Below are 16,699 nucleotides of genomic sequence, written 5' to 3'. Positions count from 1 at the left end.
AAAGTAGATGGTTTGATTATAAATATACAGTCCGACAAGTGTGTTTTGATGAGGAGGTTGTTTCTGTGCATGTAATTGGCATCTTAATTCAAGTCAAGTAGCTTCTATTGTCACTTCAACCCTATATAGCAGTTGCAGTACACAGTGAAATGAGACAATGTTTCTCCAGGATCATGGTGCTACATATAACAAAGACAGAGCTATAAGGACTTAGTAAGTTAGTCCTAGATACATAAAGAGCATCTGTGTAACCTGGTGCAAACACAGTGCAGGAAAAAATACAAGACATTATGGGAAGTATTATGTGTATGACTAAAGAGATATGACTTTAATCTATATTTAAACTGGAAAAGTGTGTCTGAGCCCTGAACACTGTCAGGAAGACTATTCCAAAGTTTGTGAGCTAAATACAAAAATGCTCTACGGCCTTTAGTAGACTTTGATATTCTGGGAATAACCAGAATTCCTGAGTTGTGTGATCTCAAAGAGCGTGAAGGATTGTAGCGTATTAGAAGACTGGTTAGATACGTTGGAGCTAAACCCTTTATAGCCTTGTACAGTATGTACAGTAAGTAGCAGAAGATAAAATTGGGGTTATATAACCATATTTTCTCACTCTGGTAAGAACTCTGGCAGCTGCATTTTTGACTAACTGTAGCCTATTTATTGAATATGCAGAACAACCACCTAGTAATGCATTACAATTATTGTAATAGTACAGTCTAGAGGTCATGAATGCATGAACTAGCTTCTCGGCATCAGATACAGATGTTTCTTAGCTTGGCAATATTTCTAAGGTGGAACAAGGCTGTTTTTGTAATATGAGCTATATGATTTTTAAAAGACAAGTTGCTGTCTAATATAACACCCAGGTCTTTCACTGTTGAGCTAGTAGTTACATTACATCCATCTAAATGGAAGTTGAAGTGTGAGAGCTTCTGTGTACTGGTTTTTAACAGTTTCAACAGCTTTCCCAGTTCTCAGAAGTTCACATAGTAGATAGCACTGCAATGAAGGCCTCCAGGACAATTCTATAATCTACAGATTATGTTTACTTGTGTTATGATGTTCCTGTTATGCCACATACTGTATGACACCTCACAGTCATACGTTTGTACACGCCACCTATAGTCGATTACTCTGGTCTGCAGCGTCATCATGAGCGTCTGAGCTATTAGAGTAGAGCTCTATATCATCTGAACCGCATTACACACCATTACAGTAGTTCATTTTGTCGGGGTGAGGATGAAATTGGTATCGGTGATTAAAAGCTCCTCTGTTTGACTGACGATTACGGAAGAAGCTACATGAAGAATCCGGCTGAAGCTACGTGTAATATTTGATTAAAAATGGCTGAAAGGAAAGCAAATGTTCCCAGCTCTAGCGCCAACTTACTATTTTCCACAACTCCAGAATTTAATTTTAACCTTCCGTTTATTCCTGTAAGTCAAGCAACTGATCCAGCGGTTTTATCCGGAGGTAAGAGACCTAGAAATGGAAGCGTTAATGGTTAAAGCTAGGATGCTAGCTAGCTGTTTGCTAACTGAAGAGTGAGGAGTTTTTCTTTTCCATATATATCATAGATGTCATTGTGAGTCGTTTCCCAACTGTTAAAGCTAGTGGATCATTTTATCGGTTTATTATTAAGAGAGTATCTTTGTCCTATTCAGAAGAATCAGGGATTTAGATATTGTTTGTGTTCAGTCTGTGAGTTTATCTTGTGGCTAGTTAAATACATGTCAGCTTGTATAGCTGAGTTCTGTTACATTCAAACTCAAAACAACTTCAACGAATCATTTCATTTGTAATTGACTCATTTGTAATTGACTCATTTGTAATTGACTCATTTGTAATTGACTCATATACAGACTATGACTCGTAGTTATGTTTTTTTTTCTGCCGCTATATTTTGTATTTAACTCATATTAAAGCTTAAAATTTAAATCATGGCAGTACAACACTCAATACTCAGGTGATGTAATACAGATGGAAAGGAATCATTTTTTGGACCAGTAAATGAGTAGAAATGACACTGTTCTTATGTTGTTTTATTATTTGTTTGATTGATTGCTTGAATGTGAATTTGATTAGCTGAATGTGAAATGCATTGTAAGTGCACACATTGTTTGTCTGTTTATTCTAGAAACGATCTTTCAGTTGAGTGTACATTGCCGTTAAGTGTAAAAAATAAATAAATCCATCATAAAAACTTAAATTTATAAAAAATTCAATTCATACACAATAGCACAAATCCGTAGAAGAAGCAGTGACGTGTGTGTCATTACCACCTCACTGCCTGAGGCTCCCCAGTTTGAGCATCAACTCGGGTTCTGTTCTCATGGTGTTTGTGTGGGTTCCTTCAGGCTTTCTTATTTTCTCCCAACTTTCAAATACTTGCTGAGAGATGAAGTGACAACTCTTGCCTCTAGGTCTAGGGGTGTGTGTGTGTGTGTGTGTGTGTGTGTGTGTGTGTGTGTGTGTGTGTGTGTGTGTGTGTATGTGTATGATGAACTAGTTTCCCATTCAGCAGGTGGCCCTGCCTTGTATTTAGAGTTTCCTCCGTTGGCCCCAGATACACTGTGATCCTGACTAGAATAAGGCAGTTACTAAAGATGAATGAATGTTTGTGATTAATTAATTGATGTTTATTTGTAAGTGATGTTTATTTGTAAATTTTGTTCTGATTATTTTTACAGATCAGACCATAAAGAGCAGATCAGACCTCCAACACTTTTTTTTATTATATTAATTCTTTATATTTCTCCTTATGTTTACCTTCTGTTCTATGTTTATGTTCTGTAAAGCTGCTTTGAGACAATGTCCATTGTAAAAAGCACTATACAAATAAACTTGAATTGAGTTGAATAAAGACTTTTACAAATACTAATCATTTTTACCTTTAAACCAGATTATAAAATCAGACTGTGTCTGCTTTATTGTATTTCTGTTCTTGTCCAGATGATGCGAGTGAAGTTGGTGAAGAAGACAGCTTTCTTGGTCAGACCTCATCTACCTACAGCTATTTTACAGCCTCTGGGGGCAACGGGGATTTGTTTGCCTCAATAGGGCCCAAGTCATTCCCGCCTACTACTACTACTTCTGTTGGCTCAACAGCTGCTTCTTCACTAGTGTCCACTGCTGCGAGTCTGCCACCAAACCCCCCGATTTCCCATGTAAACTCTGCACAGCAGTATGGCACTGCAGTTTACCAGAACCCCATCAGCACACACACTCCAACACCTAACATGACAGCTGCTCCGCCTCCCCAGGCCAGCCAACAGCCATTTAATCCGTATCGACACACAGCCACAAGTAGCAAAGCTAGCCCATATATCATGGCTCCTGAGCTCCAGCAGCAACCTCATCATCAGACACCACAGCATTTTAATCCATACTCTCAGGCCCCACCACCTCCCACATTCTCGGCTGCACCCCCGACATTCACCCAGGTATGTCTTGTTTCTTAGATTTTGTGATTAAATCTTAGATACAGTGTGAATGGACATGACTAAGAAGTTCAGTCCATAAATTTCCCTTATGAAAGACTAGAAAGTTATGAGTTTAATTGTACAGCTGTCAGAGAGCCTTGAGCAAGGTCCTTAATTCTATGATTGATGTATCCTAGTATTGTATTCTTCTTCACTTACAATTCCCCATACATATTATGAATTCTAATTGAATTGTGATATGACAAAGAAATAGTACTGTGATACATTACACTTGTCATCATTGTAGTGTCAATACAGTGTGTCTTGTTTGATACTTAAGCAGCAGGTGGGATAAGTAAGCAGGTTGGAATTTAAAAATATATTTGGGTATAGAAAAAAATTGGTTTTCACAGTTTTTTTAAATGCAGTATTACTGTTTCTAGAGATGTTGTGATTGTATAGTGATATATATTTGCCCTATTACCCACAGCTAGAAGTAAATCTTTGAGTTGATCACAGTATTTGACATTACTCAGTTAATCTGTTTACGCTGTTAAGAAGGTCTCTCTGTTTCACCAAGACCTCATTTACCAGGAAGCTGTACTCATGTCCTCAGTTATCCTGCTGTGTTTCTCTGCAGCCTCCTCCACCCCCAGTTCCTCCCCCACCTTCAGGACCCAGTATGGCAGGACCTGTGGTTCCAGCCAACCCCATGATGCCATACTCATCTAATGTCTATGAGCCTGTTCAGCCTCATTGGTTCTACTGCAAACAAGTGGAGTCCAGGAACGTTTGGCTTCCTTTAAGTATCCTGGATTCCATGCGTCTGGAGGAGACTTTTAATTCTGGTAAGAAGGACATAGTTGATATATTACGCTTATTTCCTTGGTGCAGGTTTATTTTTGTTAGTACTGCATATTTTCAATTACATGCTTGTAAGGCTTGTTAAGAAATGCTGGATACAGTTCAGAAAATTCCTGATTTTTTTTTTATTGTTGTATTGTTTATTATGCTCACATGCTGTTCTCATTGCTTGGCAGATTTCCACCTTTTTTTGTGTGAGAGCCAAAGATTAAGTTACATTTATTTATTTTCCTTCTCTTTATTTCTGAAAAACAAACATTACTTTACTTTTACTTTGATTTTTTTAATTATGTACTGTATGACACCAAATAACAAAATAAAGTTTTTAAATTTTGTTCCAATAAATGTCCTTAGGAAAAAAAAAGGTTTGTAGCCCTATTCGGCTAGGATGGGAATCTCACACGCCTCCTACATGATAAATCTCATGTCCAAATTGAAACTATTAATTTAAACTATTTATACAACCTATACCAAGAACACTGGTGAGAGACTCCTCCAAAGCCTTTCTCTTTTTTTGATGGAGGCTGCATTAGATGACTAATTATGCTGCGTAATAATGAAGAAAACTTTTTCCAAAGCAAAAGGAACAATATGTCTGCAAAGTCACAAATGCGTCTCTCTGGATATGACTAAAATGATAGTCACCGTGTCTGTTTATTTCTACTTCCTCCCCTTATAAAATTATGGACTATATTACTTTTGGTGGTAATATAGTCCATAATTTTATAAGGGGAGGAAGTAGAAATAAACAGACACGGTCGATTTGGATGGAAATAAAGTCAGAGCAGCAGCTGAAAATGATGGAATCACTGCAGGTCCCCATTTAAATCGGTTCTCATCCGAACAGGGCTTATGCCATATATCATTGGTTAAAAACACATTATGCGATTGTACAGTGTTCACTATTAATCTAGGAAGTGGTAGTTGCAACTATTTTTGTTTTTATTTCTCTCCATGATAATCAGTATTATATTGTGAGTGTAATGTCATCATTCTTTTAGATCAAAGACTGATTCAACACCGTAACCATAAGAAATACTAAAGTAAAAACATTTTGTACGCTTTGATATCTCAGTCCAGCCAGACCCGGAAAATGTGATCGTGAGCACAGATGGTGCACGTTATGATGTCCAGCTTTATGACCGCACTCGCACTGCTGTGTACTGGGAGGAGGAGCCAACTGAGGTGCGCCGCTGTACCTGGTTCTACAAAGGAGACACGGACAGCCGCTTTATCCCCTATTCAGAGGACTTCAGTGACAAACTGGAGGTATTTCACATCGCTGGATAGAAATGCTTTCTTCAGTTCTTTCGAGTCATTGTGATTGTTTTCAGAACTGTATGTTTTATTGCTGCTATATTCAGGTGTTTTATATTATGTTTTAGATTGTACTTAGATTGAACGGTAAGAGAAGTGTGTGAGACTATGCAAATATTTGTTACTTTCCACAGGCAGAATATAAGAAAGCCGTTTGCACTAATCAGTGGCACCGTCGACTGGAATTTCCTTCAGGGGAAACGATTGTGATGCATAATCCAAAGGTATAATACTCATATTTGTCTTCACTTTAATTCTAAGAAACCCTTTAATCCTTTAAGGGCTGTGTACTCAAGAGCCCCTTTGCATTGTTTATGGAAAATGTAGCAGCTGAGTGCGGTGTGGTAGCTTAGTGCTTAAGGTGTTGGATCGGAAGGTTGTGAGCTCGAAGCTCGTGTGCACCAAGCTGCCACTGCTGGACCACTGACCAAGGCCCTTGGCCATCAATTGTTCAGTTATATATCAAAGCATGTGTACCGGTGTTTAAAATGAGAGATGTAAGGCGCTCTGGATAAGGATGTCTGCCAAAGGCCATAAATGTAAATGCCACTGGTGCACATTTCAGGTAATAGTGCAGTTTCAGCCAACTGCCATGCCTGATGAATGGGGCACTACACAGGATGGTCAGACTCGGCCCAGAGTGGTGAAGAGGGGAGTGGATGATGACCATGATGACATTCCTGATGGTGAGTGGAACCGTTTAATCCCTCAGTAACATTGGTCTCTCAGACGTTTTTAATATTCAGTGCTGTAGACTGATATCTAGACTATATATATATATATATATATACTATATCTATATATATACTGATATCTATATCTATGTAGACTGATATTTTGGTTCCCACTGATAGACTGATGATTTCTATATATGCCAGTTCCTTGTTCTGCATCCTAGTGCTTAGTATGAAACCTCTCTAGATTGTGAACAAGAAATCATCTTAAAACTATTACTTAATATTTTAAACTTACAAAGAACTTTGCAGTCTTTCCCTCAGTACACAGCCAGCATGGTACACCATATTGCAATCTATTTTGTAGGTGAAATGCCACAAGTGGACCATCTGGTGTTTATGGTGCATGGCATTGGTCCAGTCTGTGATCTACGATTCAGGAGCATGGTGGAGTGTGGTAAGAGCCAAAAGCTGTGTAGCTAACAGTTTTTATAGCAAAGTTGGCTGTAGGTATTAAACTCTAATACGTCAGACAGAGACTTTGCTTTAATTTTTATTTTTTCTAGTCAGAAATGTTCAGAGTAGACGATAAGTGTTTATTGTACAGGATTTGTCATGGAATAACCATAAAACTTTGTGTGTGTGCCCCAACGACCCACAGTGGATGATTTCCGCAGTGTATCCCTGAAGCTGCTGCACAGTCATTTCAAGAAGCCTCTGGATGACCATGTTATAAGTCGTGTGGAGTTTCTGCCTGTGCATTGGCACACAGCCTTGCATGGAGATGCCACAGGAGTGGACAGGTTCAAGCATTTGTTTTAGATGCAACATACAAGTGTGCAATAATGTACAGTTATTGCCATATTGTGTAGCATTTTCCAGTTAAACCTTTTTAGTACTTCTGAAATAGTTAATATTTTTTTGTTTAGGCGGATTAAGATGATCACCCTGCCCAGCACCGTGCGTCTGCGGCACTTTACCAACGAAACCCTCTTAGACGTTCTATTCTACAACAGCCCAACCTATTGCCAGACCATCATGAACACAGTGGCTTTTGAGATTAACCGACTTTATGCACTGTTCATGCAGAGAAACCCAAATTTCAAAGGCGGTGTGTCAGTGGCTGGACACAGTCTAGGTATAAATCATTCTCCTACACGAATATAACCTACTCTGTGAAATGTCTTTTGCTTTATTGTAACCTCTAATTATTCTACTTGTAGGCTCTTTGATACTTTTTGACCTACTGTCTAACCAGAAGAACCCATCTTCTGCCTCAACTCAGAATGGGAACGTGCAGCCTGAAGTTAAACAGGTATTTCCTATTTAAGTTTAGACAGCTGATCAAGCTAGATCCCTTGCTTTTTTGAATAAAAAAGTATATCACATTGAATATCACAGCCCTGATTAGACCCTGATTAGCCCTGAAAAAAAAAAAAACCTGACATCTCTAACTGATAGCTTAGTGTTTTAATTCCTTGAGAATAATTGTGTGACTACTTTACTATTTCTGAGGCCATTATATGTGTTGTGAACTAGTCTGAGCATCAGCTCTAAATCACTGTACCTTTGGGTTTTTTTGTAGTATTTGGCAATGGCCAGGTTTCATGTCAATCTTCCTTTTATCAGTTATCTCTTAGATGCCTCAGGACTACACACTATTTTGTGGAACGGCATAGTTAGTATTTGTCTCAAATAATCAAGTTTAAAGTGTGTGAAAATGCCATCGTCATAATCCAACAGTATTCCAAACATAACCAGCACAATCTACTGCTCATATTTGAGTAAAGGCACAGTGTGAGGAACACTGCGCTTTTGTCATTGTCTTTGTTGCACAATTGAGTCACATGATTGTGAGATGACCTGGGTACATTTCTTTATTTTGCCAAGCAGAAGTCTATTCAGTTAGGCTAATTACAACCAGAAGGATGGAATACAGAGGAATACACTGAGAACTGAGGTCCTAGTTATATATGTTTAAAAAAACAACAACAACAAAAAAAAGGGCATGTTAACAACCTTTAATGGTTGCTGTGTAAATGAGACCAGGTGGGACCAAAAGCACTTGAATGTGTGTACTGTTTTACTCTGGCTGAAAATTATAAAGGGATTTGTGTTCGTGACATGGAGCGTAAATGCGTTTTGAATTAATCGGGGACCTCATTCTAAGCTTACTTTCTCCATGTTTGTAACTGTGTAATTCCATAACATGAGAGTGAATGAATGCCTTCCTTGTTTTTTAATAGGCGAGTCCTCCTGTCCCTCAGGCCAATGAGGTCTTCAGCTCAGCTGCAGCAGAGGAAGCAAAGGAGGAGGAAGAGGAGACTGCTAATCTGTCATCTATTCTGGATGAGCTGGGCCTGTCTGAGTACCTGAGCACCTTCGAACAGGAGAAGATTGATGTTGAGTCACTGGTAAGTTGTAAGTTATCACTGGTTATTTGTACATTTATTCATTTGCTAAGCCAGCTTATGATGTCATTCTCTCCCTCTCTCTCTCTCTCTTTCTCTGAAGCTCATGTGCACAGTGGAAGATTTGAAAGAAATGGGTATTCCTTTGGGGCCCCGCAAGAAGCTTGCAAAGTTTGTTAAAGAAAAGGCAGTAAAGCAGGTAAAAACACTGTTTTCTGTAAAGCAGGTGCTTTTTCTCAGGTCTAACTAATGCAAATTTTTTAAACCCTGTTTTCTTTGCAATTTTCAGTCTGCACAACAGGCTACAGCAGAAAAAGTTGTAGCTAAAGAAGACATAAAAGAGGTTTCAACCCTTCAACATACTGAATCAGTCACAACTGGTCCCAGATCCAACGTTCCAGTTGGCAGGCTTATGTCCTCCATGCATGTGGATTACAACTGCTTTGAAACCGGCACTGGGCAGGTAAAGTTCTAGGCCTTTATTTATATGATTATGACCAAAGTACCCAAGCACATCCATATACATTATTACTATCCATTTTGGCAGCTCTGCTACAAGCTTACTGTAAAATATTAGCTTATATTTATTGCCTTGTTACTGCAGGAAGCGTTTTTCCCAAACAGATTATACAAGTGGCATATTGCCACTTTTCAAAAGCACATCGTAGATATTAATCTGTTTATAAAAATAGCATACACAAAGATGATTGTGAATTAGGGGGAAGTTAAGAGAGTAGAACGGGAAAACAAGACCGCAGAAAATTACCTGGTAAAGCTGCTCTTTCCCTGCAGGATCCATGTCTTTTAAGCAGTTTGTCAGCAGTTGTTACATTAATTTGTCCTGTAGGTGTCTGTGGTATATCATGCTCTGGACTTCAACCCTGTGAATTTCTTTGCACTTGGTTCCCCAATTGGCATGTTTCTGACTGTGCGAGGGGTGGAGAAACTCGAGGAGACCTACCAGCTACCCACCTGCCAAGGCTTCTTCAACATTTATCATCCAGTATGTTTCAACACCACACAAAAACATTCTGCTTTGTCATTACAAAATCTAACTGATATTTTGCATGCAATGCCTTTGTGCCCCAAGCACAATATCAACTGGCACTTTTCAGGCCATTTGTCACCACCTTTTTGTGACAATCAAATAATTTAATTTTGAAGCTTCTGCTTTCAAACACATGCCTGAAAACGTCTGCTGTTGGCGGTACATGACTGTTAATATGTTGACCTTTTCAATATCATTTAGTGTCACAGGAAATTATTGTTTTCTTTTATGGAAATTGGGTCTGTGCCAGATAACTGATTATCTTAAAACTAAATGTTCTCAGTTGGATCCAGTGGCATACAGGATTGAGCCCATGGTTTTACCAGATATGGAACTGGAACCGGTTTTGATCCCTCATCATAAAGGGAGGAAAAGGCTTCATCTTGGTGTGTATGACAAAATGACATTTTTCATAGATAGCTTAAATCTCGACAAAAAAAATAAAGTATTAACAATACCAAAAATTTCATGTATTTAGAATTAAAGGAGAGTCTGTCCAGGATGGGTTCTGACTTGAAGCAGGGCTTCATCAGTTCTTTAAAGACTGCATGGCAGACACTACATGATTTTGCTCGTGCTCATACCGCCTCCACAAAGCTGCATGAACAGCTGGCCATAGTGGCCAGTCAAATAAAAGAGGAAGAGGAAATGCAAAAAGAAGGTGAATTTTGAGAAAGTCTTCAGAAGGTTTGGATTTGAAGACCATGTGCATGTAGATGTACAACCGAAATTTTCTCTTAAGTGTTTTAGTGAATGTTGATTTATTTAAATGTGTGTATAGCTGACAAACTAGTGATGGAGACACCTGAGCCTGCAAAAGAGGAAGAGACTCAGGTGAAGGTGGGCATGCTGAATGGAGGACGTCGCATTGATTATGTACTGCAAGAGAAACCCATTGAGAGCTTTAACGAATATCTCTTTGCTCTCCAAAGTCACCTGTGTTACTGGTATGTGGAAGAAAACAGTGTAACGTCCTCATATAAAGGAAAAAAGTACTTTTTTATTTTTTTTTTAACTGTTTACTGACTCTTTTTTACCTTCTGTTTTTTTTCCCCCAGGGAATCAGAGGACACAGCTTTGTTCTTCCTTAAAGAGATTTATAAGACCATGGACATATGGCCAGAGCAAATGGCACACTGATGTGTTGACTAAAAAAATAAAGCACATGAAAAGTCGTTTTAAACAGTTTTGAACTTTGTAGGAGGAAACTGACTTGGTAGTTAAATCTTTTTTTTTTTAATTTTCTATTTTCTTTCTTGTATAAATAAGAATACATAAGTTATCTTAAATCTCTTAAATATCTTAAATTAAGAAACTATAAGAAAATTATAGTTAGCAAGTTCCACTGTACATCAGCATTTTTATAGAGCGGTGAAATATTGATTATGGTTCATCAGACCTCAAAAATCATGGTTGTAACAGAAACTTTACTGCATTAGGTAAGAAAACAAGTCTTTCCATTGATTTTATTCAACTTATGTTCATGTGATACTGGTGTACTACTTAAAAAAAGTTGACAGTGTAAATGATTACAAACAAGAATCAACACAAAGCTTAAAGATTGCAGTCCCTCTTTATTTAAAAAAAGGTTGAGAAGTTTAGCCTTTACCATTGCATTGTGCTGCTGTTGTTTTAGATGCTACAGATGTCAGTCTTCTATTAGTAGCCTCTACTGTGTAACTGAAAAAAACCCATCCTCAACAGAAACTAAATGGCTACTGGGTATTAACAGTAGTCAGCAGTTGTACATTATTAAAATAATTTCCAAATCCAGTTGGTATTGAGAATTTACCCACATCACAAACTGACCACCACAGTGTAGTGTTGCACTGTTTCAGCATCTGAATCTGACACTTGCTGAATTGTCACTGGATGTACTGCCATATACATACTGTTCATATCCATTTACAACTGATTGTCTCTTTCACCTGTAAAAACACTGTTGCTCATTACCACAGCACACATGATTTAATACTAAAAGCGATAAAAAAAAGTAACAATGTTAAACAACACCATTAAAAATAAATGTATGATAACCAGTAACATGACTAGGTCCAGGCTATTAATGTGTATGAACATAAAAGCACCAACTCAACTGGTCATTTTAAATTAAGAACAACAAATGTGTTAAATGGACCTTCAGAAATAATAATAACATGGTCATTGCCACAGCCTTCACACAGAATGGCTTCCCATACACTTCATTCATATACTTTGTTCTTAGTTGATCCTTGGGATTCTGCTTTTTTTTTTATTTAATAAAATATCTTCTGCATTATTTCAGAAATGATGTGGTAAAGTTGCAAGAGCTAGACAAATCTCCGCTGGTTAAATTCTGCCCTACTGAAATGCACTAATATTGTGCTTACTGTGAGCAAGTTTATTGTAGCTGTTTCAATCCTCTGCCCTGCTCTGGCTTTTGTAGGCCTGCTTGCGGAGGTGGTTTTCGATCTCCTCGCGAAACACCAGCATGCCCAAATGTGAGTGAGAAGCTTCGTTCATAGCTTTGGATTGGATGCACATGCGGTATTGTTCTGGCGTTAACTCATCTGCACATAGTTTCTCATGCCACAGGTGAAAGAGACCCGAAACTGGTGTGCGCATCACTATCAGCTCGCTCCTCAGATACTTCCTGTACAAATGGACATCCTCCACTCCCCAACCTTTCACTTCCAGATCAAATCCTCCTAGAGTGATAATCAGAAAATGATGTCAGGAAAAAAAACAATAAAAACTGCTTAAATAAATACTTAAATCAGATAAGGTTAGTTAGCTGCAAAGCTCACCGATAGTGAGGAAGTCAGAGCGATACTGACATGTCATGCCAAATCCAAAGTCTCTCCAGAATCCAGCATCTTTTTTATGAATCTGTAAAAGATGGAACAGGGTTTATAATATTAAATACTAGTTTATTCAATCCAAAAGATAACGGGAATGGAAAAACGTGACCGGGCAACATACCAACTGATGTTCAATGGGTGGAGCCAATTCAAGATTTCCATATACAATGGCAGGATTATATAAACTAAACACTACTGGATAGAACACTCGTTTCCCTTTAGTGAAAAGACAATGGATAGATGTTTAGAGGATAAACTACAACAGGTTAAAACCACACACAGATATGAGAAATTCTGCTCAATAGGCTGTCTTAATTTTGTACAAGGCAATATTAATTGCAAAAGGTTTTAAAATCCCAGACAACAAAACCCTAAAATCACTTATGTCTCTACTATTATTATATTATATGACTAGCCAACTATCCTGAAGTTATAGACAAGCACATTTATGCTTAAATTATGTACCAGGGGCTGTGTTGAGACGGCACGTTTCGAGGAACTCAGATGTGAAATAAATGTCTACATCACAGAAAAACATTAACACATCAGCCTCTTTCTTCCATGCATGAGCACCGATGTCCAATCCTCTCCCACGGGAAAACTCCTCGTCCACAGGAATAAGAGTGTAGTTCGTGAAATTCTCCTCACTATGAAAATTGTAAGTGACAGATAAATGCAGATAATGTTAATGATAATTAGACATAATTTGAGCTTGATAAATGATAAATTATGGATCATTTGGTTATATCAGCCCTGATAACAAACCAGGTTTTAACCTGTATACTGAGAACAGAAATGCTGTACAACACAAACCTGGATAATTTTTGTAAGGAAGAGGTCACCTCTTGCAAGCCCTCTTCCCCAAAGTAGACCACTGTAAGATGCACTCGCTTGTCCTGATGTATACACACCTCCCTACAAAAAAATATGCATATTAATATAATTATTACTGAAGTAACTTATTTGAATCCTATCTGACTTTTTTAAATTAAAAAAATATATTTTTCCCCCCAGTCATAAGCAGTTAGAACTATTTAAGGCCAAATTAAGGCAAACAAACAAATCTTCCTGCCACATCAGAGGCACAATCTACATGGCAAAGATCTAGACTGCTAGATTTCACACATCAGTAAAGGTTCCAATAATTTTTTAGGATGCCTGAGATTGCTGAGAATATAAATCTGCTTGTTTATACCCCCTCACAATTTTAACCGGGTAACTTAATCTACAGACATTGTTCCATAGTGCTTACCTGAAGTTGTGCAGAAATTGAATAAAAGCTTCTGTTCTGCCTGACAGAGGCACTATAATATTAATGATTGTGCTGCTCGTGTCCACAGATGTGCTCCTCACTTTCATTAATGGACCAAATGGACGGAAGAGGGTTACATGGCGATATTCGTGTGAATTTTCCTTCGCAAAGTACAGCTCGTACTGCGTGCCTTTGTCCCGCTCGGTCCTGTATAGCCCTAAAAAAAAGCATAAAGACAACATAAAAGTTCACACACAATAGTTTGTACCAGTACAGGAAACCTTTAAAGTACTTTTGAAACAAATACCACACAAACATTGCCCTAGACAAGTTCAGGCTTCTTACCCTCGACAAAGTGGCTTTCTGTGAAGGTCTGCCTCTGCATGGGGATGTCTTCCTCCTGGCCGTCCTCTTCATCAGGGTTGTTCAGAACATCTAGGCCTGCCTCGATCACTTCCACCAGCTCATCTCGCCGGTCCTTTCGTACAGGCTTTTCCTCAGGGTGCCGAGTGAGACCCATTTCCAGCTGATAAACCTTTGTTGTGGTGAAACATTCAAAGGGCACTAAAGCGTATTCGCTAGGGAGCCTTGCTCCTGTATTCACCTCAGCCTTATCAATCTGTGCATGCAGGAATTCCAACAAGTCACTCGGTTCCTGATCTTTGCCATCAACCAATCCCTGCAGTCCAGGGCCTTCTTTTCTCTCTTGCAGGCTCTTCAGCTTGTCATTCATTTCCTGCAACTCCTGTTTAAGCTGTGCAATCTGTCTCTTGAGGCTAGCTGCTCGGCTGAGGTGCCGCTCCTCTTGCTCCTGGAGCAGTGCCTGAAAATATTCTTTTCCAAATGGGTCCCCTCCAAGACCAGGCAACCCACTGCTCACATCTGCAGGTGGTGTACATTCCAGCAAGTAGACAAAGAAGAGGAAGACAAGAAGCAAAAATATGCCCAGAAGGAGCCAGCGCACCCGGCCTTGCAGTGGCAACCCACGCCTGGGCATAGCGGGGAGAAGCACACAGGACTCCTAATCAGCCACACATCTTCAGGTCTGCTCTGGCAAAACCTCACTTTATGCACGGATGTTTATAACGACTTCATTTTGCGTTAAACATATTTGGTATACAAGAAAAACCAAGAGTGGGGAGTGCAGTGAAGTCACACTCCTGTAGTCATGATGCATTCCTAAAGCATTTCAGTGTTCATATTCAGATTCCTCAAAAAGGTGTGAATATACTGTTGCCAAAGCTGCCTCATGTTTACCTCCATCCAACTGAACAGGAACGTGGCATCTGGAAAAAGAGTATTTTAATTCCCCCATTACAATGAAATTTTCTTTTATTTAAAAACAACAACAACAACAACGTTTTAACCCTTGTGTTTTGTATGGGTCAAGTTTTCCCCCCAACTTGAATCTTGGCTCATTTTCTCTGCTGGAAATGAACACATGTTGTTTTTGTGTGTGGGCAACATAAAGCTTCTGTTCAGGTCATTTTGATCCTAAAACAAATCAGATTTTTTTTTCCACAAATAAACCAATTCACTCTGTTCTACATACTTTACATTACTACTTTCCTCTTTTTACAAAACCTTCCTCATTTAAAACATCATAACCAACTCACCATGACCTGTAAACAATATCCAAACCACAAAAGTGTTCAATTTGAAGCACATCATGATGACAGAGAGGAAATCACGTGTAGTAAAAAACGTTAATGTTTTAAATCAGACTGTTTTAAATTGAACTCAAAACACAACAGTGATACACGTGTATCACCAAGGTGCATGTTTAATCTCAGAGACACATCACTGCTGTGATAAAGATGACTTAGAGACTAATTAACTAGTTACAGACAGAAGTGAAGCTCACAGTAATAAACAACGTCAGCAACTTTCTACAGCAGAAGGACGAATATAAACCGTTTTGAAGCTGTTATTATTCACAATAATACATTAGGAAGCTGAAACTGACGAGTCTCCTGTTAGCAAAAGCGCTAAATAAACAAAAGCTTCTGGATGAAAAGAAGGAAGATGTTCGGACTGAACTTATTGTATTGGCGGAATGGGAAACAGAAGTGCCAGCATTTACTCACCTTCATATGAAATTGTTGTTTACTTTAATTTTAAGAACACGCGTGAAAGAATCGACTCCACAAACAAACGTGAGAACTAAACGCCACGGGGCAGAAAACACGGAAGCACAGAATTGAAGCGTTTCCGGTTTTTTTATTTTATTTATTTATTTAAATTCTGCTACACTTCACAATAAAAGTGTAACTTTACCGTTAACTCCAACGGTTTTATTATGTAATTTTGTTATAGGTTACATTTTTAAACGTAAAATATTTATTTATATTTATATTTATTTATTTATTTATTTATTTATTTATATTTTTTTATATTTGGTATTAATTACTTTTTTTTTTACTCATTTTAAGTCTATACTATATTAGAGCATTATAATTTATTTTAATTTTAATTATAATTATTTCTAATACCTACAGAGACAGACAGTTTGATTGATTAGTGGATTTTTGTCCTGCTGCTGGGACAGTTTTATAGTGTATTATTTGCTACTGAGAAAGTCAAACTCACACACCCATTCATGAACTATGGAGAAATGTCCATTTAGAGAGGACAATCAGGCCACAAGACATGTCTTTGAACAGGGGGAGAACACTGGAGTACATGGAAGAAACCACTGAAACACAAGAACAACATACATGTTGTCTGCTGATGCAAGAATCGAACCCTCGGCCCCAGAGGTTCGAGGCAAACTTGCTAACCAAGTACTAATCAACTGTGATTCAATTAACTCAACTCAATTAAGATTTTGTCACAAAGTGGCTTTAGAAATTTAGATTTAGTTTT

General features: G+C 38.2%; 2 protein-coding genes across 2 annotated transcripts; one reads left to right on the top strand and one right to left on the bottom strand.

The window, feature by feature from the left end:
- Positions 1 to 1,227: 1,227 nt before the first annotated feature.
- Positions 1,228 to 11,998, top strand: sec23ip (SEC23 interacting protein). Its single transcript, XM_060872634.1, has 18 exons — positions 1,228 to 1,479; positions 2,959 to 3,449; positions 4,069 to 4,276; positions 5,368 to 5,561; positions 5,744 to 5,833; positions 6,175 to 6,295; positions 6,651 to 6,740; positions 6,945 to 7,086; positions 7,213 to 7,421; positions 7,507 to 7,598; positions 8,530 to 8,697; positions 8,798 to 8,893; positions 8,984 to 9,157; positions 9,542 to 9,697; positions 10,026 to 10,128; positions 10,221 to 10,403; positions 10,524 to 10,689; positions 10,801 to 11,998. Exons 1-18 carry the CDS (start codon positions 1,350 to 1,352, stop codon positions 10,880 to 10,882), a joined length of 2,895 nt encoding a protein of 964 aa, XP_060728617.1. The 5' UTR covers positions 1,228 to 1,349; the 3' UTR covers positions 10,883 to 11,998.
- On the bottom strand, positions 11,297 to 16,054 carry csgalnact2 (chondroitin sulfate N-acetylgalactosaminyltransferase 2). The gene is made up of 8 exons (XM_060872635.1): positions 15,922 to 16,054; positions 14,180 to 15,120; positions 13,835 to 14,051; positions 13,396 to 13,497; positions 13,048 to 13,229; positions 12,704 to 12,798; positions 12,529 to 12,610; positions 11,297 to 12,429 (listed from the first exon to the last, which is right to left on the bottom strand). The coding sequence occupies exons 2-8, from the start codon at positions 14,829 to 14,831 to the stop codon at positions 12,137 to 12,139; spliced, it is 1,623 nt and encodes a 540-aa protein (XP_060728618.1). The 5' UTR covers positions 14,832 to 15,120; positions 15,922 to 16,054; the 3' UTR covers positions 11,297 to 12,136.
- Positions 16,055 to 16,699: the final 645 nt, after the last annotated feature.

The sequence above is a fragment of the Tachysurus vachellii genome, chromosome 6, assembly GCF_030014155.1.
Source record: "Tachysurus vachellii isolate PV-2020 chromosome 6, HZAU_Pvac_v1, whole genome shotgun sequence".
Taxonomy (NCBI): domain Eukaryota; kingdom Metazoa; phylum Chordata; class Actinopteri; order Siluriformes; family Bagridae; genus Tachysurus; species Tachysurus vachellii.
This window is presented reverse-complemented; position numbering and strand designations above follow the sequence as displayed.